General features: G+C 42.7%; 3 protein-coding genes across 7 annotated transcripts in view; 2 read left to right on the top strand and 1 right to left on the bottom strand.

The window, feature by feature from the left end:
* Positions 1-355: 355 nt before the first annotated feature.
* On the top strand, positions 356-5347 carry LOC147142239 (class E basic helix-loop-helix protein 40-like). The gene is made up of 5 exons (XM_086039786.1): positions 356-1249; positions 1326-1389; positions 1594-1701; positions 2008-2131; positions 3503-5347. The coding sequence occupies exons 1-5, from the start codon at positions 1185-1187 to the stop codon at positions 4414-4416; spliced, it is 1275 nt and encodes a 424-aa protein (XP_085895912.1). The 5' UTR covers positions 356-1184; the 3' UTR covers positions 4417-5347.
* A 335-nt stretch (positions 5348-5682) lies between these two features.
* On the bottom strand, positions 5683-17779 carry LOC147142238 (tubulin monoglycylase TTLL3-like). Of its 4 annotated transcripts, XM_086039781.1 has the most exons (13): positions 17505-17779; positions 16824-16887; positions 16279-16376; positions 16021-16201; positions 15758-15810; positions 14926-15054; positions 14711-14825; positions 14494-14610; positions 14251-14404; positions 12104-12252; positions 11719-11962; positions 10282-10717; positions 5683-9571 (listed from the first exon to the last, which is right to left on the bottom strand). In XM_086039781.1, exons 2-13 carry the CDS (start codon positions 16828-16830, stop codon positions 8192-8194), a joined length of 3063 nt encoding a protein of 1020 aa, XP_085895907.1. In that variant the 5' UTR covers positions 16831-16887; positions 17505-17779; the 3' UTR covers positions 5683-8191. The 4 variants fall into 4 exon arrangements, with proteins under 4 accessions (XP_085895907.1, XP_085895908.1, XP_085895909.1 ...); XM_086039782.1 differs by lacking the exon at positions 14251-14404 and having other exon boundaries at positions 12104-12247; positions 16824-17779; XM_086039783.1 differs by lacking the exons at positions 14711-14825; positions 14926-15054; positions 15758-15810 and having other exon boundaries at positions 16824-17779.
* slc4a8 (solute carrier family 4 member 8) overlaps positions 10971-20213 on the top strand; it is a 33514-nt gene continuing 24271 nt past the window's right edge. The window contains exons 1-5 of one of the 2 annotated variants that reach the window (XM_086039780.1): positions 10971-11189; positions 12680-12825; positions 16088-16221; positions 16300-16388; positions 18682-18982. In XM_086039780.1, the coding sequence (XP_085895906.1) occupies positions 18944-18982 (39 nt within the window). In that variant the 5' untranslated portion in view covers positions 10971-11189; positions 12680-12825; positions 16088-16221; positions 16300-16388; positions 18682-18943. The remainder of the gene's footprint in view (positions 11190-12679; positions 12826-16087; positions 16222-16299; positions 16389-18681; positions 18983-20213) is intronic. The other variant, XM_086039779.1, reaches the window with a different exon arrangement.

Here is a 20213-nt window from a genome sequence, read left to right as displayed (position 1 = left end):
ACTAGTCTCACAACAAAAGAATTTGCATAGGCATATTAATACCTCTCTCATAGTGTCATTTATAAATAAAGCTTTATTATCTATGTAGAGGCATAATTATTTGATAGAGCCCTTGTATTGTATACATCGATTAGGCAGGTGTACCTTGTTTTTTGGGGTTGTTGCAGTAGTGCATAGTGGCTTTCCAAAGTAAAACGTGACAGCAATTTATTGTGTATTGAATTCCCTACCCTTGACAAACCTTTTCATGTGTGTGCACATGCATGATAATGACGGCCACCTGTTTTTTTTTTTTGTGGAGGGTGGGGTGTGGATAAATGATGTCCTGAAAGCCTGACGGCAGGCGCCGCCGTGTGCCGAATGTGCTCAGCCGGCTCAGCAGGCTCTGTTTGCGCCATGAGGAGACCAACGTGACAGGCGGCACGCACCACCTCATGACAACACAAACACATTCGTCCATGCACGGGTGCACGTGTCTGCACGGGAGGTGTGAGAGCTTCCATTTGTTGAGGATAAAATTACCAGATGATGGTACGTTTCAGGGAGGAAGAGAAATTGAAGAGAAATTGGTAGTTTAACGAGTTGTCAGTTTAACCTATAAATCTTTATTTAAAAAAATAAAAAAGTGAATATATTTGGGTTTTCAGTCAATTGCTTGAGTCTTTATATGTGGCTACCGTGTTGACGCTCCACTCGTGTGTCCAAATCCGTCACAAGCGTTGGCCGTGCGGGTTCACCGCCCGCCAGCACGTTTCATTCGTCGTGGTTCTCCCTGCCTTGTTTCCACACACTTCAGCATGGTGGTACACGGGATCAGCTTCGCCCCACCCGCTTCACTGACGTCAACCGCCTCCGCCCACTCAGGCGCCTTGTCTGGAGCGAGTGGGCGGGGCTTGCGCCGAGAAGACAGCGCCGCTTGACACGTGAGCCTCATGTGACAGAGCTGGGTCAGGCTGAGCGGACAAGCGGACAGAGTTTATTTCTCTCGTGGACCCCTCAGCCCCAACTCCCTCTTGCTACCCACGCGGCGTGGAAGTGCCGCCGAGACACCTCTCAACGCTGGGAGGAAAAAAATAGATATCGCTTTGAATGACAGAATTGACGTGTCCTTTTTGAAGGGGCAAACTTACTGCGTAACTTTTTTTTCGGTCGCCTTTGTAAGTGGAAAAAAACGCATCACGAAAATGGAGCGAATCCCAAGCGCGCAACCTCCTCCTCTGTCCAAGGCTGATCTAGCAGACATGCACGGGTAAGTCAGGAAAAAATGAAGTGCCATGCAACTTGAGTGCACATTTCTACAAATATATATCTATTTGTTTCTGCAGCATGGATTTCCCTATGTACGCATATAAACCTAGGCGAGGAATGAAAAGAGGAGAGGAGAGCAAGGTATGTTTTTTATGATTATTGGAAAGCAATAATACATTAAGAATAATGTAGCGTTACTTTGAAGGGCGTGGGAGAAACCGGTCTGGCAGCAGTCGAGTACTGTAGTGCAATAAAAGCTTGACCTAATTCCCGTTATGACATAACTGCTCATGAATCTTCGGGCGCGGAGAACAAGCCGCTGACTTTTGTGACGTTTTCTCCTAGGAGACCTACAAGCTGCCTCACAGACTCATTGAGAAAAAGAGACGTGATCGGATAAACGAATGCATTGCTCAGTTGAAAGATTTGTTGCCGGAGCACCTAAAACTTACGGTAAGTTTTTTTTTTTTTTTTTTTTTTTTTTTTTTTTTTTTAAATCTGTATAGCCCTCTGCTTCTTAGTAATGGGTTTCATTCTGTTAACGCGCCACCTAGTGGGCCGGCTTTACCATTACATTGGCTGTGCAGTTTGCGTCTGCATTCATTCGGCACACCAGAGAATAGGCCTTCTATTTAATCTCCACATGATTATGATTTGGATTTAGCTTCACCCCCCCACCCCACAGACAATGGGAGCATATCATCTAATATGAAACACCATTACAAGAATGTGTTGACAATCGTGTTGTGTCTCCTGCAGACTTTGGGCCATTTGGAGAAGGCTGTGGTTTTGGAGCTCACACTCAAGCATGTGAAGACGCTCAGCACTCTTCTGGAGCAGCAGCAGCAGAAGATCCTCGCCTTGCAGAGTGGCATGCGTATCGGTAAGTAAGCCGCCGCCTTCTCCATCATCGTCAACAAAACAGTAGTTCAATGGACACTCAAGTAGGAACCAGAGGCTACGGGATTTAAAAACAAAAAAAGGTATTTGGAGGATAATAAAATACACACAATAGAAATGCAAAAGGGGTATAGCTAATGTCTGAAATGAAGCAGAATCTGAATTTTAAATAGCCAGTGAATGTGGAGAAATGTTTGGGAATATTTGCATTGAATCAAAAAATAAACATTTGAAAGGATCGATTGGACGGGTATCCAAAGTATGGCCCGGGGGTCATTTGTGACCCACATTCCTTTTTTTTCTTCTTCCTACCAAGGGTTGTGTGAAAACTGTGGGTGTCGAAATCGTCAAGGCTTGCACCACCCAAATCCCCACAAAAGCCTTCTACAAGTCCTTAACTATAACTATGACTAAAAACATAGCTTTTTCTAAATATTGTCAACCCAATAGCATAATTGCGTTTTTTTTTTACCATTTAAAAAAAAAAAAACAAATTCGACAAACAACTAGAATTCAGTTGCCTAGATTCATCCTTTACGGATTACCATGACCTGCCTGCTTGAGAATGTACAGGAAAGGAAACATTAATTTAGCTATCATGAGGATTTATTTATTATTAATTTATTGACATTTGACTAAGTTAAAAATTGCCTCGGGTAGTTATGCTATAATGCTAATGTTATGCAAAGAAAATATTGACAGCTAAAATAGGAACAAAATTACTCTTCATTAAGATGACTAATGCTAATAAGCAAAAATGCTTTCCTCCACTTTCTGTTCCTTGTCAAGGTCCAAATAATGATGCTAAAAAATAAATGTCAACTTCCTGTAGATTTCTCTTGCTTTGGTTTCATTGTGGAAATCAACATAACGCAGGGGCCGATCTTTTCCAGTGGGTCGCAGGTCTGCTGACCACCCCAAAATTGGCTTATCACCTCTTAACTGAAAGCTTTGATGTCGTTGTTTTTCATTAATAATATAACTTATTAACAATATTCAATTTCTTGTAAGATTGGTTTTATACTCTTAAATAAATTCAAGTGAAAAATTCCAAAGGGGCCCTTACATCCTTGGATATTTCTGGATGCGGCCCTCAGAGGAAAAACTTTGGACACCCCTGTTTGAAAACCAACAAATTTTACTTGCGTTAAATACAGTTATCCTTAAATGTACTGCATTGGATTAAAATCTTGAGCTACCATAACATTCTGCAGTGCGAACATTTAATTTAGTGATTATATGGCGCACCACTTGAGAGATCCTGCGTACTGCAAGTGGTCTGCGTACCGCACTTCACTAAATGAATGTCAATTTTGAGAAAGTCTAACAAATCCGGCTTTTGCTGTGCTTACAGACCAACCTATTGTCAGCCAAGAGAAGTCGGAGGAGATGTTCCGCTCCGGTTTCCACATGTGCGCCAAGGAGATCCTTCAGTACCTGGCCAGTCGTGAGAGCGACGGCAACTTTGCGCCATCGCACGTCATTAACCACCTTCACAAATTAGCCGCTGACGTGCTCCAAAGTCCAAAGCGACCCCACTCTCCTCTCAGCCCTCCGCCGGAGGAAATGCCCACATACAGCCAGCACCAAACCCACAAGGAGACACCGGCCAGCTTGCCCCCCAAGCCTAGCGAGGGCTACGGAAGGGTGCCGGTCATCCAGCGGGCGCACGCTCCGCCCAGCGGCGAGCAGAGCGGCAGTGACACTGATACAGACAGCGGCTACGGAGGAGAGCTGGAGAAAAACGAGTGCGGCGCCCCACAGAGGCATCCCGATTACTACAGCCAGGAGGGCAAGGTGACGAAGCGCGGCGCGGCCGAGAGGCAGGGCTCCGACGTCAAGCGGGAAGACGACGAGCCCAGGCACAAACGGGCCCGGGCGGAGTCGTCTGAGGACGAGATGCTTTCGGGCGGCGAATCCTCAGCCTCGTCCTCCTCCAGCGGTTACGGCAGCTACATGAGCGTCTCCCCCAACCATCCACCCCCGCCACCGCATCCCCTCTGCATGCCCTTCTACCTCATCCCCCCTTCCGCCGCCACCTACCTGCCTATGCTGGAGAAATGCTGGTATCCGGGCGCCATGCCCATGCTGTACCCCGGCATGGGCGGCTCCGCCACCGCCGTCCCCGGCGAGAGACCCCCACAGATGGTCATGTCTCCAAGGGGAGGCTCTCCAGCCCCAGCCATGTCTCAGACGCCCATGGACTCCCCGGCTCTCCTACAGGCACTAAAGCAGTTACCCCCCCTCAACCTGGAAACCAAAGACTAAGAAAACATGGCCGCTGAGTTGCTACATCAGGAGGGAGAACATGACTGAGTCGTCCTGTAGTCCGTCAAGTCATTTCTCTACTTTTGCTTCTCGTCCCGGAATTCACGAGAGACGGCTGGCCAAATGGTCCACGTGTGGATGATGAAAATGGTTGAATGTTAAGTGCAAATGGACCTGCCATACACACACGCACCCACGCGGTTGAATGTAAAGAAAGACGTTTCAGATGCTGCTGTTCCGAGTCAAAAACGCTGACAACACTGGCGCATTTCACTTCGAGCTTTTGTGGTAGAGACATACCATTTTTTTTGTTGTTTTTTGTACAAGAAAACAGTCGCACCAAATGTTAAGATTTCACCCAAAGTTTGTTGCCTATTGTCTGTCACCACCGCCGCCGCCACCGTTAATCGCTTCGGCACCATCAAGACCGCGCTGAATGCAAAGTCACTCGGTATGGATTTTAATGTAATTATTGTGGATAGACTTCTTGTACATTTCTATTTTTGATACCTGTTCACGCACTCTTGTCCACAGAGCTAGGAGGAAGGACCGAGTGCGAGCGTGGCGTACTCAGAGTGTGTACATACTGTAGCACAGTGCTGGACCTGGTCTGCATACTCAACATCTGTTTCTGCTCAAGTCAAACCTGGCGTTTGTTCTTGCCGTTGCCTTTCTACTTGTGAAAAGCTGAGAACTCTCAGATGTTTATGCTCTGTAACTCATTTGAATCCCGGAACGTGGCGGTGAGGGGAAGAGAAGTGAATGTAAACGTTATACCAGATGACTAGTTTTCTAATAGAGAGAGGTACTTGAGATTTTATATTTTGGGACCTACGTGAAAGATGATTGATGTTTGTACATATTTTGTCTATAAATGTTGATATACATTATATAAGTGTATTAATAAAGTATTTTTTTTTCCTGTGGAAAATGTCTTCGCCTCTATGTTGTATGCGCGGCGCAGTGACGCAATTCTGGCGCGGCTGGTGCAGCGGGCCCAGCACGTTCGTGTTACAGAGGGACGCTTATGTAACCGTGCGTTCACAGCCCGGATCTCCTTCTGATAAACCGTCCGTGGCCACTAATAGAAGTGCAAGAGAACACACACGCTTGTAAATTACAAGCGACATGTAATGGCCAACATGAGTCAATGTATTACGGTTTTTTTTTTCTTTTTAATCACAAGCCATTTAATACTCTAACATACTCTAACATCTTCAACTCTTGTCCATATTATTTCCCCCGCTTATTCTGGAAAAGACCGCATACTATATATTATACTCTACTATTGAGATCTGGGCTTAACAGGCACGTGCAGAGATAGACCCCTAGTGGTGATCAAGCCCTAAATGAGAATATGCCCTTCACCTGGAAACCATTTTTACTTCATCGGTATTAAAATAATTAAAAAAAATATCTGTATAATCAATTCTCTAGGTACTAACTTGTAGAATTTTACAATGTCACCAGTAGTACTAGTTGCATGCAGTTCATTGACTAGTGCAGTTTTGCCTCACTAGTAACATGTACCGGTCGTCATTCTACTAGTGTGCAGATGTGATATGGTGTCGAAAAAGAATCACTTATAGACATTTATTCTAGTGATGGTCTATTGGTGACCCAGTCATTCGACTAGTGTACTGAATTGTCCATGTACTACTGTGCTCTTTGTCCTCACTTGGAGGACAATTAAGCAAACTAGTAAAATGTCGAGAGCACACGAGAACTACAGTACACGATACTAGGGATGTCACAATATCTGCAATATTGTTATTCTACGGGTGCTACCAAGTCATTTCACTAGTGCAATGACAAATGAGGATGTATAGCGTACTACATGGACAAGTCAGCACACTAGTAAGATACTGAATAAATGTTCAAATGGCTTTCAGTACTGCAGGTCATTGACCCCACAGCTCAAAACATTTGATAGTTTGTGTGGTCTTTGCCAGAGTTGAAGTATTAGTAGTAGTTGTATTAGTAGAAGTACTATACAGTGCGTTACTAGAGAGGCACTTCTGCAGTAGTTGACATGCCCAAAAAGATGTTTCAGTTGTAACCTAGTGCAGTTATCCCTCATGACTAGTATTTTTACTCGTGCACTAAAATGACCATAAGGACAAAGGATACTTGTACATGGACTATTCAGTGCACCAGTGGGATATGTAATAAATGCTCAGCTTGCCACACTGCGACCTACGTCACAATTTTTCTCCAAACAGAGGGGGATTTCCCACCGTTCACTCAGAACAGAGGTCGCCTTCTTTCTTCTCGTCAACGGACATCATTTTCATGCTGATTTAAATTGTGCATAAATTTGATTCATGTGCTGCCATGACGACTGAAGCTTATTTAGTACCGCTAGTGTCTGCAATGAACAATTTATTGAATTTGAAAGTTACTTTTAGAGTTTATTTTAAATGCATGTCAGGAATCAATTATATAATTTGAAGAGGTTTTAGATTTTATTTTAGGTGAATGTTCTAGCTATATTGTGAATGCCTGTCAGTTACGTTGTTTACATGACAACAATTTTGTAACTATTCGTTATCGTTAGGTTACTCTGTCGTCTTGTGTCATACTTTTTGTAAAAGTGAACAATTTTATGTCCTGGGTTTAAAAGATTTTTTCTGAGAATGTGGCGCTCTCTGGTGGAGAAGTTAAACACTTACATTTTGTTTCGCAATCATTGCCGTTCCATTTTCCTCAAAGAATGGCTTCAAAGATTTCAACACAAGGATAATATTTGTAAATATATTGTTGCTTCTTTCATTGAAAAAATAAATAAAACCTAAACAAATAAAATTGAATATTGAAGAGCCAAGACCCGCAATACAAAACAGAACTGCACTGTAACAAAAAACACAATGAGAGGTTTCCCAATTATGTTGCACATCAGTAAAATGTACAGGAGTTGCATTCAGTGTTGCCACAGTTACCTTGGACAAGTAACATAGTTACTTACATGTTTATAAATATAATCATTTTTTTTTTCAAGTTGACATACTGGTGGTGCTTTTGAAGCAAGATAACACTTTGTCAACAGCAGTGTGTGCATTGTACATTAAGTACATTAGCTGACACAAACTCAAAATAGTGACTGAATTTCCATCTTGAAAACGCAAATCTCTTCCTTCCTCCATTGTTGTTTAAATTCCTAAGTCCCAGAATGCTTCACTTCAAGCTATAAACACTGTAGTTCCCCCTTCTTATGTGTTTTTAATGTACAGATGTTTCCGCTGTGTCTATCTATGAATGGGGTCTCTCTTGTATTTTATTATTTGTATTTGTATTAGATTTGTTCCACGTATACACGTGATGGAAAACTATGATTAAAAATGTACAATATGGTGAATAAATAATAAATAGCAGCAAGATTAACGAGAGCAGTATGTCATCGATAATGGCTATATGGTAAAGAAATGTGCTCTTGAAAATTTGTTGTAGTCAGATTACTTCACTGAGAAAAGCAACGTATTAGTCATTATAGCTGTAAAAAATTTAAACATTAGACTAACGCGTTACCTCATCACTGGTTGCATCGAACTCCATTTATTTCGAATTCATTAAAAATGCCTCTCTGAAATTTATAACAAAAGTTAGCATCCTTATCTCTGTAAAGGGTCTCAATTAAGTCTTTTCATGGAACCTATTATAGGCTGTGATTGCATAGCAAATAAAAATGGCCTGTTCATTTAAATAGTGCCGTATGGCTAAAGGGGGAATGGTGTCATTTGATCAAATTTGAAGGGGAAAAAACATTTCCTATGCATTGTCATTTATATTGGGACATAGTTTGCATGTAACGCTGCTCGTGAAATCTATAACTCGATTCAAATTGAAAGGTCTGCATCGAAGGCTTTCGATAGCCTGGCAGGATATTTGGCTGCGCGCTTTTGAGCCGCAACATGGGGAGCTGATCCCGCTTGAAAGAAGTTGCCCATATCGAGGGGAGATGATCCCTCTTGAAAGAAGTTGCCCATATCGAGGGGAGCTGATCCCTCTTGAAAGAAGTTGCCCATATCGAGGGCCGGTACCAAGACTCGGAAAAGGTCCTGGGAAGCAAGGACCTCCACATGTGCGCTCCATGGCTTGGTTTAATTGGAGATTTACATACAAGTGAAACACTGCAAGGGTGGGTGGTGCGAGAAAAGGGGACGCTTCTTTGGACACGTGGCGTTCCGCTGCTGCCATGACTCACACTTAAACATTGGGGTCTCCTCCTGGGTGCAGTGTGGTTCTCGACTGCACGTTGTTGTGACGTCTCCGCTGCGCGTTGTTGTGACGTCTTCGCTGCGCGTTGCTGTGACGTCTTCGCTGCGCGTTGTTGTGACGTCTCCGCTGCGCGTTGTTGTGACGTCTCCGCTGCGCGTTGTTGTGACGTCTTCGCTGCACGTTGTTGTGACGTTTCTACTGCACGTTGTTGTGACGTCTCCGCTGCACGGTGTTGTGACGTCTTCGCTGCACGTTGTTGTGACGTTTCTACTGCACGTTGTAGTGACGTCTCCGCCGCATGTTGTTGTGACGTCTCCGCCGCACGTTTTTCTGACATCTCCACTGCACGTTGTTCAGACATCTCCGCTGCACGTTTTTCTGATGTCTTCACTGCACGTTGTTCTGACAACTCCGCTGCGCGCTTTTCTGACGTCTTCACTGCACATTGTTCTGACATCCCCGCTGCACGTTGGTCTGATATCTCCACTCCACATTCTTTTGACATCTCCGCTGCACGTCGTTCTGACATCGCCGCTGCACGTTCTTTTGACATCTGCGCTGCACGTCGTTCTGACGTCTCCGCTGCACGTTGTTTTGACATCTTCACTGCAGGTTGTTCTGACATCTCCACTGCACGTTGTTCCGATATCAACTCAGCATTGCGAACCACTGCTCTTTCCTCTTGTCGACTTCTCGGTGAAGGTGTCTTCTGCCTCTTCTCCGGAGAAGCCTTCCGCTCTCGTGCCTTCTCGCATGACTTCACTTGCCGTTTACTCGTTACTTCGCTGTCCTTGGAAGAAGTGTGGTTTCGTGCCGACTGGGTCAAGCGAGGCTTTGTAGAAGCAAGCCGTTGCCTGCACTTTGTCGATTTAGGTTTCCTGATGTGGTTTCCTTCCACTATCAGGTTCACGCCAATAAACTTTGGGGGTTCAACTACAGGCTGACAGGGCGAGAAATCCAAACACAAAGAAATGCACACAAAGTATGCTCATTGACAAAAATATTAGATGCACTTCTGCTCACAAAAAGTTAGGGAAGTTCAGCTTTCGTCTTAAATTTTAGGATGAGCCTAAAATGCACTGGAACCTTTACAAATGAACTTAATTTGACATTAATTTCTGCCTGAGTGTTGGAGTGGACACAAGAAAACACAATTCCACCCAAACGACTGTTGCTGACGGGCAGACGCTTTGTTTTGCGTCCCAAAAGATGGATACCATTTGTGGTTTGGTGGGTGTCTTAATGTAGGGGATAAATAGTTGGGTTTCCACACCAACTGTCCTATGTAGCTTATGCACATGTGTGCCTGCTCGGATGATTTTCTAAGAAACTCACAATAGCCCAGTTGCGAATGATTCAACGCCCCAAAGTAGAACGACCCAAATGAATGATATGGTCAGAGGAAGTTGGACATGTCCATTCAAAAGTTAAAAGAATACATTTTTGAAACTTTAGAAACATTTTAGAATCATCCTAAAACTTTACCCAAACAACCCTAACCTTCGTGAGTGCTGTAAGATAAAAAATACACTGAAAACTGGGAAATTTTGAAAAAGTGGTATCCAGGCTACATTTTTTTGGGATGCACCGCTTTTATGGATCTTATAGACTGAGCAGGTAAGTGCCTTGTAAGTGTGATGTACCAGTCACCTGTTTGTAGATCAACTGGAAGCCTCCCGTAAAGGCGTTGGGGTTGTTTCGTCTGTCCAGCACCACCTTCAGTGTGTCCAGCTGCACGGCGGGGCAGAGGCGAGCTGTGACAACGCTGGTGCAGGCCATGGTGGGACTGGCGTTGACTTCAAGAAGCCAAGGCCTCAGATCCTTTCCCAACATAAAATCGGCACCGTATAACTCAAAGTTTGCCTTGCGGTGCTCCACTCGGTCCTGCGCTGTCAGCAAGACGTGGACCACAGCTTGCTTCATGCCCGGGACCACCACTGTGTCCCACTGTGCCCCGCGGCCCTGCTGCTGCAGGAAATCCTTGAAGTCGGAGCTGGACCACATGTTGTCCCTGGGCACGCTTGGATGGCGCTCAATTGATGGCTGGAGGTGCTTCTGGATGGCATTGTTGCACAGATGGATCGATCTGATGAGACAATGATGGTGAGTGTTCGCATGACGCTTTATTCCTTACTACATTGGTCATTCCAGAATTGGAGAGCAATTTAGGTCATCCAACATTAAATGTCAAACAATCCATGGACAAACATGCAGAAACGTGTGCTTCTTGTTGTCCCACGACAAAAATGTACCTAACTATTGAAATAATAATTTATAACTTATAATAAATTAGAATACCAAATAACTCTCTTTGCCCCTCCCTCTCGAAGACCAACTTACATATAATCAGTTTTAAATCAAATGTTTCTGCTTCCTTCCTTGTAATTGTTAAGATTCTTTTTATCGTACTTATTTTAAATCGTAGTTATTATACTCTGAAGTCTCTCATTTTACACACAACACTGTTGATAAAACCTTTTGCGCTACCTAGAGGAAGAGTAAAAAATGGCAATATGAGACAGCATAGCGCTAAGCTAATTGCTTTGACCATACCTAAGGTAAGTCCTCTCTTCTATTTTCATATTTTTCCAATGCTTTCAGCCATGACAGAGACAAACCAATGTAACTCCGTTACACATATTTATCAGAGGAAAAAAAATACATACTTTTTTAAGCTAAGTTTGTTCTTGACCAGTTAGCATATAGCAACTAACACAGCTAACTTGTAGACTTAAATATAATTTAAATTAGTATTCAAATAAAACTGTGCTGTCTATATCTACTTATGACTACTATTTAATTCAGCAAGATCTTCAGAAAAAAAAAAAGAAAAAAACTTTTTCAAGACTCTGAGGATCTGTAACAGGGTTGTGGAAAACACAGCAAAATACATGACGGGACATATAAAATACTGTATGTGGTAGGGTGCATCTAATTATATGATTGTTTATTACCCATTACCTCACTTGAAAACTGCTTTTAAAAAATGTTCATGCAAATAAGTGGAAATAACAATCCCACATGGGGGAAAAGAAGTAAATGTAATGTATAGTGAAATGTAAAGTCATTGTCCGTGCCTTGCCTGACCTATCAAGTTTTTTTGTGGAGTAAGGCTGTGTGGAGAACCTCACGTAGCACTCCCTGTAGAACCAAACAGTCAGAGGGTTCCAATCAGTGACGAGAAACCACTGACGCAGGTCAAACTTGGTTCCATTGACCAACAGAGGCTGTTCCAGGTACTTCTGAACCACCCATTTGCTTTCTTTCATCGTGGCTTTGTCTGAGTCCACCAGCGCTAAAATCTGATCCAAGCGATTCATGCAAACAATACCTGGATGTTGCCCATGTAAAAGAAAAGAATAGATTGATTTACATTCAATTGGATTAGATTACCGGGATTTTAGTTTTTTTAATACAGAATACAAGATACACAAATGTAACTATTCATATGTGGGAGGAACAAAAGCCTCACCTATTCCTCTTGACATCGCGCCTGGTTTGATAATCCAGATGTTATTAACTCCATCAGTGTCCATCTGAGGACACACTTCTTTCAGTCGGACCAACATGGCCTGGCAGCGGTCCACAAAATCAGCACTACTTCTGATCGGTGCACCTTTACTACACACAATGAAATGATCATTGTCAGTATCAAGATTTATACAAAATTACCCGTACATAACATCCGCCACATGTTGCCAAGAAAACGGCATAGTAGTGTCATGCCATTTTTTCATTTGGCTTTGGGTGAAAAACGGTAGTGCCGTCTGAATTCTCACTCATAACAAGTGGCAGTTTGACATACTATGAATAATCTGCCTGCAGCACAGCTATACATTACAGTATTTATTTTTAGTTCTTGATGCTGCTGTTGCCGCATTGCTGCAGTGTCTTCACTGACTCGGAGTCTTTGTCGTGTTGAATAAGGCGAAGTTTTCAATTTACCGGTCAATTTACGTTCTCACCCTCACCTACGCTCAGAGCTGCGGGTCGTGACCGAAAGAACAAGATCGCAGATACAAGCAGCTGAAATGAGTTTCCTCCGCAGGGTGTCCGGGCTCTCACTTTGGGATAAGGTGAAAAGCTTGGCCAACCGGGAGGAGCTCAGGGCAGTGTTGCTGCTCCTCCACATCGAGCGAAGCCAGATGAGGTGGCTCGGGCATCTGGTTCGGATGCGTCCTGGACGCCTCCCTGGTGAGCTGTTCTTTGCACGTCCCACCAGGAGAAGGCCCTGGAGACAACCCGGACACACTGGAGAGACGATGTCTCCCGTTTGCTTGGGAACACTTTGGGTTACCCCAAAGTTGGCTGGGGAGAGTGACAGAATTTCCCTGTCTAATCTCACGACCCCCACGACCCAACTCCACATAAGAGGAGAATAAGGATGGATATTTTTACTTGTAATGGAAACAAATTATGCATTTCTTTTCACCATTTAAAACAGTTCCCAGTTCCCCTTTACACCATCAGGGTTTTAGAGCTGATCACTGATCAGCAAGTTAAAAAAAAAAGATGATCCATCACTAAAACGATCACATGATGGACAAAACGATCCAATCGATTTAAACAATTTGTTAATTGTACAATTAATACCCGCTATTTGTGGGAGATTGGGGCTGACCCCCGAACACAAGTAGTCAAAATTTGCATATAATGGACACCCATTGAAATGCATTAGGAAAAAATAATAGGTCAAACTAAAGGTTTCAGTAATATGTTGTATGCATCTTCACTAGTCTAAACATGGTATTCTTTATGGCTCAGATTCAGAAAACAGATTCAGGAAAACATGATTGGTCGTTACCTGAGCCCTGAGCAACTGTGATGTCATTTTCAGTCGACAATAGTAACAAAATGGCCGCCCATTGAAATGGCTAAAAACTGTGAATTTTACTGCTTAACTCATGTTCTACAAACGCAATATTAATCAGAATGCCACCTTTTGACTAGTGGGCCTGCATAGAACATATTCTTGTAAAGATAATTTTTGGGTTGACTTCCATTTTAATAACGAAAAATTAAAAAACTGCTGCTCAAAAATCTGATGTGCTCGAAGACATTTTTTAAATCAGTGTGTTTGGGGACACATAAAGCCATCCCTGATTAAAATTTGCTGTTGACCAGTGTATTTAGCCAATGTGAGTAGATTATGCAGTCATATCACTTAAATCCTAAACAAAATACAAACTGGCATAATTAAGCATATTAGAAAATCACAGGCCCTAAAGTGGAAGTCAACCCAACCGTATTTTTTTCAAGAATATGTTATATGCAAGCCCTCTCATTGAAACAAGGCATTCTGATAAATATTGTGTTTGTGGAATAAGAGTTAATCCACCCGTTTTTAGCCTTCTCAGGGGGCGGCCATTTTGACACGGCTGACCTGTTTTCTGAAGCTGAGCCATAATTGGCCGTTACCTGAGCCCTGAGTAGTTGTGATGTCATTTTCAGTTGACAGTAAGGAGAAATTGGCCACTGCCTGAGATGGCTAAAAAGGGGTGGATTCTGCTGCTTAACTCATAAACCACAAACGCAATATTAATCAGAATGCCGTTTTTCAACTTCAACTACGAGGAATCAATGCCGCGAACCCATAAAGCTGTATTGAAATGCACTCACTGCACAACCAAGTAGTACTTTTGCAGAAAGTGATTCCACTGATTTTCCTCCACGAAATCCAGTGTTTTCACAGTCACATCAATGTCGCTGTGTGCTAAGACACTCAGATACTCCTGACACCTCTCCAAGGCTGTATTGATCACTCCTGCACTGACTGTGGGCACAAACAACATTGGCCACAACTGCCGGTGGCCTCATTCTGTGTTTTGCATGCCAAAGTTAGCATTCAGCCACCAACTTTACCTGGCGACATGACACTTTCAGCTTTCCCCTTCTCCTCTTGCGATGGCTCTTTTGGCTTCATGCTCGTCTCCACCACGTGCTTCAGCAGACTGCTGCACGCTGTCCTTCTGAAGTCCTCTTTTTTTTCCCCATCCACAGAACAAAGAGCACAAGGCTATTTTGAGATAAAAGTGAAGTCTGGTTGTGCCAGACAGTGTGGCGGCAGTGTCGAGCAGACCAATGAATGCGTCCCTCTCATCCTCAGCTCCAAGCCTGTAACATCTCGGAAAGAAGGTGTCAGGGTCTGCAGTGTCATACCACCTAAGGTTACGCAGGTTCATACAGAGACCCACCTCAAACAGCAACACAAAATACTGTCACTGTCACTTCTCTACAGAAAGTTATGCATCGCACATGTCTTCAAGTGCGTGGCTTAATAATTAAAGGGGAGACCTTGGTGGTAAAGGTTCCAGTTTTGGCATAGTGGTTGGTCATTTGGTCATGTCGCAAGAAGCGACAGTGGGTGGCATCGTAACTTGTGCTCCAGTAGAAAAAAGCCCTTTCATTTCGAACCAGGCGAGACTACAAACAGAAAAAGATAAAAAGAAAAATGTCTCCCACAGGTAGTGATAATTATATCAAATTCTATATGAGGTATAACACTATATACTGCTGTATTGAGATCATGGATGCCCAAACTTCCCACTTTGGACTGCATGAAAAACAGTTGAAGGATTTTAATATATATATATATATATATATTCGGGGTGTAGTCTGCCTTCGCCCATTGACGGCTGGGATAGGCTCCAGCAACTCCCCGCGACCCTATATAGGATAAGCGGTTTGGAAGATGACATGACATGAGATCTAGTAACATATTTTGAAACTTTTTAAGATTATTAAAAATGTATGATATCTTGTAACAGAAACATTTTTCACATCTAATAAAAAATAAAGCCATGTTTAAAATAGTGTTATAATTTGTAATACTCAACTTGTTAATTTATTTTTAGAAAATAATGTGCAATATAATTTTTGTGGCAAGCCTGTGATGCCGCCTGTGTTGAATTCTATTATCAGGATATGTGACGGACCATTAAAAAAGCCGCACCTGGCCGCCGCCCTAATTTAGATCAAAGAAGTGTTACGATACTATGCTAACAAGTGTACCAGTAGTGCACTGATACTAGCACATTTCCTACACACAATTAGAATTCACTTTGACAAAATGAACTGAAGAGATTTAGAGGGAGATGTTGGGTGGTCCATGTAAACATGCTCTTACCATGAAGTCATACATCTCATCAAGGTCATCTTGCTCACCGTCATCCCCTCTGTCTGTAAATTGATCAGGAAGGAGGTGAATTCTAAATGTTCTCCAAGTGTTATGAAACCCCGCATAGGATAAGCAGCACAGAAAAGAAATGGCCGCATTGGTTTTGCTTGGAGGTTGAACCGCTAAATCATCGAATCAGCCACTATGAACACTCGTTTGGGTCTTTTTTTTTTTTTTTTTTTTTTTTTCATGGAATAAGAGATTAAACTGACCTTTTGTCTCACCACTATTATCTGCTCCAGTGCTGCCATCATCTTCATCCTTGTCCTTATCACTCAGGCAGGGAGACAATCCGTGGCCTGAGCTGGATGAAAAACGTTCCACCCACCCTCTGGCCCGTAAGCCAGCACGGATCACGGGATAGCGCCCCTGCACAGTAAACACTTTCTGCGACTGAAACCAACAGGCATAAAGTAAACGTCAGCATGCAGGCCATAATGTGGATTCATTTATTTTGTCTCTGTAATGACCTTGATTGCTTTCTCTACCAGGACTTTCGCTGCTTTCATCTTCTCCATCTTGGTAGATGGATAGCTGCAACGTGCCTTAACCTCCACTGGTGCCACGTCTGGAAAAAAAGGTCAAGTTTGTCGTTTAATATAGGGCCTGATTTAGGAAAGGTTTGCACGGGCAAAAACGGGCGCAGGACAACCAGGATTGCATGTGCCAAATGCGCAAAATTGCAGCGTAGTCCATCTTGCGTGTTCTGGCATACGCAATGTGATTTGTCAAACCAATGACCGATTTTGCATTAAAAAAATACCTATAATTGCAAGCCGATGGTTCAATATGTTGATAAACTGCTACATGAAGCTCCTCAATGTATTTGAAACAATGTTCGTGGGCAATGCTTTCAGTTTATTAGAACGGGCTTTCAGTGAATAATGAAAAATTGTTTCCAAAAAACAAACAAACAAACAAACAAACCTGTGAATAGGTGACTTTGCGAGTAGTGAATTAATAATATGTATTGTATAAATGTGCAAATACAAGGCATCAATGAAAACACTCTTACCTGACATTGTTACACAGGATTTCTCTGCTCAAAACTACGGTGTTCAGGTTTTAGGTCCAAAAATCTGCTTTTAAAAATGGGGACAAGCTAAATGGAAGCATGTTATTGTGATAGTGTTTACATCTGTGACAAGAATACATTCAAGACATTAATTGAATAGGGAATCACAGATGTGCAGTGTAGTGGATTTTGTTGTATCAGAAAGAGGGGTACAGCAGGAGCCAATTCCTTATTGAGCTCCAATACATGCACCCTTCCAGAGCTGATCTATCTATCTATCTATCCATCTATCTACCTATCTACCTATCTACCTATCTACCTATCTACCTATCTATCTATCTATCTATCTATCTATCTATCTATCTATCTATCTATCTATCTATCTATCTATCTATCTATCTATCTATCCATCCATCCATCTATCCATCTATCCATCTATCTATCTATCCATCCATCTCGAACGCATTGAAGACCAAATCCGCAAAATTTTAAAATCCTTGTCACTTATCTAGTGGAGCTCCTCCTCCCCAGTCCTGCTTCCCTCATTGCGCCCACAGACTGTAACCATAACAACAGTGCATGCGCCCACCGTTTTACCTTGGCAACCGGTAGTAGAACTCATGCACGTATGCCTCACTTATAGCCTACACAAACAACAACTGTCAGCAATATGTCACATACCGTGGCAAGTTAGTGGACCTTCAAGGAGAAAGTCAAGGGCGAAAAGAAACAACCTGTTACGCAATTGGCTGGATTGGGCCATGTGTCTTCGGATTGAAGGTGTCCCCTGGCGGTGAGACCTGCGTGACACATCTTCGATGACAGCTGCTCAGTTGGTCACCTTCTGATTCAATCTCAACTCATCATCTGTGACAACAAATGCTGTCTGATCGTCTAATAACGCAAAGGACGTATTCAAACCCAGTTTTTCTCGTCACCGTCAAACACGCGCATGAGCCGAATATGATGTCCTGCTTTGTGTAATTCCAAATCTTTACGCATGGTGGCAGACACACCTTGACAGTTGGCATTCCTTATACTTCATGTTGAAGTCTTTATTGGATAGTTTTGACATTATTTGACAGTGAAATAAGTAACTTCTTAAATATTTGTAAAAATAATCATGTGAATCAATTGGTATACAAAGACATAAATAAGCGATTCGTGTTATTATCGTGAAACACCCCTCAAAATGATGTAACGCAACCAAACGCCAGCCACAATAATAAATATATTGTTAAATAAATTGCTACTATACGGTGTCTTGTCTTACATACGTATGGTATCACTTTGGATTATAATAATGATGTTTTTGCCCTTGTATTGCCTACATATAGGTTCTGCAGGTGTAGCTAATGAAATGTACAGTGAGTAGCATCAACATATTTTATGTCAAAATACCTGGTGAGCTACCTCAACGGGTGTGTAATATGATGATGATGATGATGATCTGTCAGTGTTCCATTGGTTTTCTCTGGGTACTCCAACTTTGATAATAATAATAATAATAATAATAGCAATAAAAAAATTATAATCATCGGATCAGATAATGGATGGATGGATAATAAAGTGTAGGTTTTATTGTGACTGAAATAATAGACTGGAATGTGAATGCAATGCTTAATGTTGATACAAGTAGCTTAATCGGATGTGATTTACAGTAAGTTGACTGTGTGACGAGAATCGATAAAATTCTAACGTCTCTGTTTGGCTGGGTAGCCGCAGTCCTATTCATCTGCCCTGTCATTGGTTGAAATTCTGACTCATTTGCTCCGATTGGTTGAGAATGAACCGCTCTCTTCATCCTGAGCTGTGATTGGCTAGTCCTACACCGACTCTCTGCATCCTGTTCCCACAGCCAGGACCAGGACCAGGCACGAGAGCGCAGGGAGGGGGAGCCAGAAAGCGCGGCCGGGAAAGCATCACACTTGGAGGATGTGCAATATCATTTTCTTCATCCGGAAGAGATGTTGACACGCGACATGTTAGCAGAAACCGAAGCGGCTGCTGGGACCAGCTCTCGACTGTTTTCGTCTTAACGTCCCGTATAACAAAGCCAAGGTTCAAGCCATAGAAAGTGTCACCTTTACCTAGTCCAGGTCAAAGCAAAGGCCACCAGCATGCCCGTCCAGGAACCTGACAGCATCCTTAGCTACCAGGTACAGTAGTGCCGCGTGTCCTATGCTTTGCATGCATGATGTGTTGACTACTAACCTGCACGCGCACAACTATTACACTTGAATTAGTCATTTCACATGAATAAAATGTGTTTGGGGAACTTTTTAAGGACACCTCCTAATTGCAGTTTCCTGATTCACAGCACGTTTAAATGTTTTATCCCAAAATAAATACTCCACGTGATAAGTTGAAGCCGATGCCGAGGATTGTTGACATTGTTATTGTGACACGGGCACTCGAGTCATTGTGGAATCTTTGCAACACGATAACGTCATGGATGCTCGTTAATTATGTGGTTCTGAAAAAGTGATCGCCAATGCAAAAACGTGGATTTCCCATAGTGGCTCTAGTCGTAATTTCTCAAATTACCCGCAAATGACCTTGACGCCATTCTCTCCCGCCGTCTGCACGTGCGACCAGATTATTAGTCATTACAGCAACGGGACGCTGAAGTAGGGGTTCTTAAGCATACTGCAGCATGCTGCATGTTCTGATGCGTGATGTTTGATCAGAGCTGCAGTCAGGTGCTGATTGGAGGGACGGCCCATAAGCAGAGGACCAGTTGAGCGAGAATGTTTGGTATAACTGCTTATAGCATGTGTTATGCCGTGACTATGATCAATAATAATGCCAGCATAAAGCCTGGGGAGATATGGAGTCAGGAGATTATGAAACTATAAGTGAACTCATTTGTTGGGCTGCCCCTGAAATCCGCATGTGGAGCAATTTTACAGAAATATCCTGCACAGGTGATATCCGGCCAATATCTACACCGCTTGTCCTCGTTAGGGTTGCGTGTGTTTTTGGGCCTATGCCAGCTGACTCGGGGTACATCCTGGACTAGTCACTACCTAATTACAGTTTTTTTCCAGTCCCATTCACATTTATGTCTATGGGCTGAATCGCCCATAGATCCGATGTATCCGATGAAGCTAAAATACTTTTTTTTGGAATGTATTGTCAATAATCATGTCATTCAAACTCTTAACAGGTATTTATGGCGCCTGGATTCAACCACCCAACCTATTTAATTATATTCTAAAGTAATATCAAAGAGTTAACATTTTAAATCAAGAATTCTTGCTTAAATTGACCTGTCTGATTATTATTGTGGTAGTAATTTGTTGTCATGTAGAGCTACACCGCATGATAATGATAGCTTTTTGTAATGTTTGTTCTAGAGGATGAGGAACCATATTTGGTAACATATTC

Source organism: Filicampus tigris, chromosome 9 (genome assembly GCF_054856515.1).
Source record: "Filicampus tigris isolate MCC_2025a chromosome 9, RoL_Ftig_1.0, whole genome shotgun sequence".
In the NCBI taxonomy this organism is placed as follows: domain Eukaryota; kingdom Metazoa; phylum Chordata; class Actinopteri; order Syngnathiformes; family Syngnathidae; genus Filicampus; species Filicampus tigris.
Note: the sequence above shows the minus strand (reverse complement) of the source record. Positions and strands in the feature narration are given on the sequence as shown.

Bases quoted from the DNA above. Each gene is read 5' to 3' on its own strand.
- LOC147142238 (XM_086039781.1), bottom strand. The intron at 15,811-16,020 runs GTCAGTTTAATC...ATCAATTTACAG, and splicing joins TAATAGTGGTGAGACAAAAG to ACAGAGGGGATGACGGTGAG. The intron at 14,611-14,710 runs GTCTGCTCGACA...GGGAAAAAAAAG, and splicing joins TGAGAGGGACGCATTCATTG to AGGACTTCAGAAGGACAGCG.
- LOC147142239 (XM_086039786.1), top strand. From the start codon at position 1,185: ATGGAGCGAATCCCAAGCGCGCAACCTCCTCCTCTGTCCAAGGCTGAT. The intron at 1,702-2,007 runs GTAAGTTTTTTT...TGTCTCCTGCAG, and splicing joins CGGAGCACCTAAAACTTACG to ACTTTGGGCCATTTGGAGAA. The intron at 2,132-3,502 runs GTAAGTAAGCCG...CTGTGCTTACAG, and splicing joins GCAGAGTGGCATGCGTATCG to ACCAACCTATTGTCAGCCAA.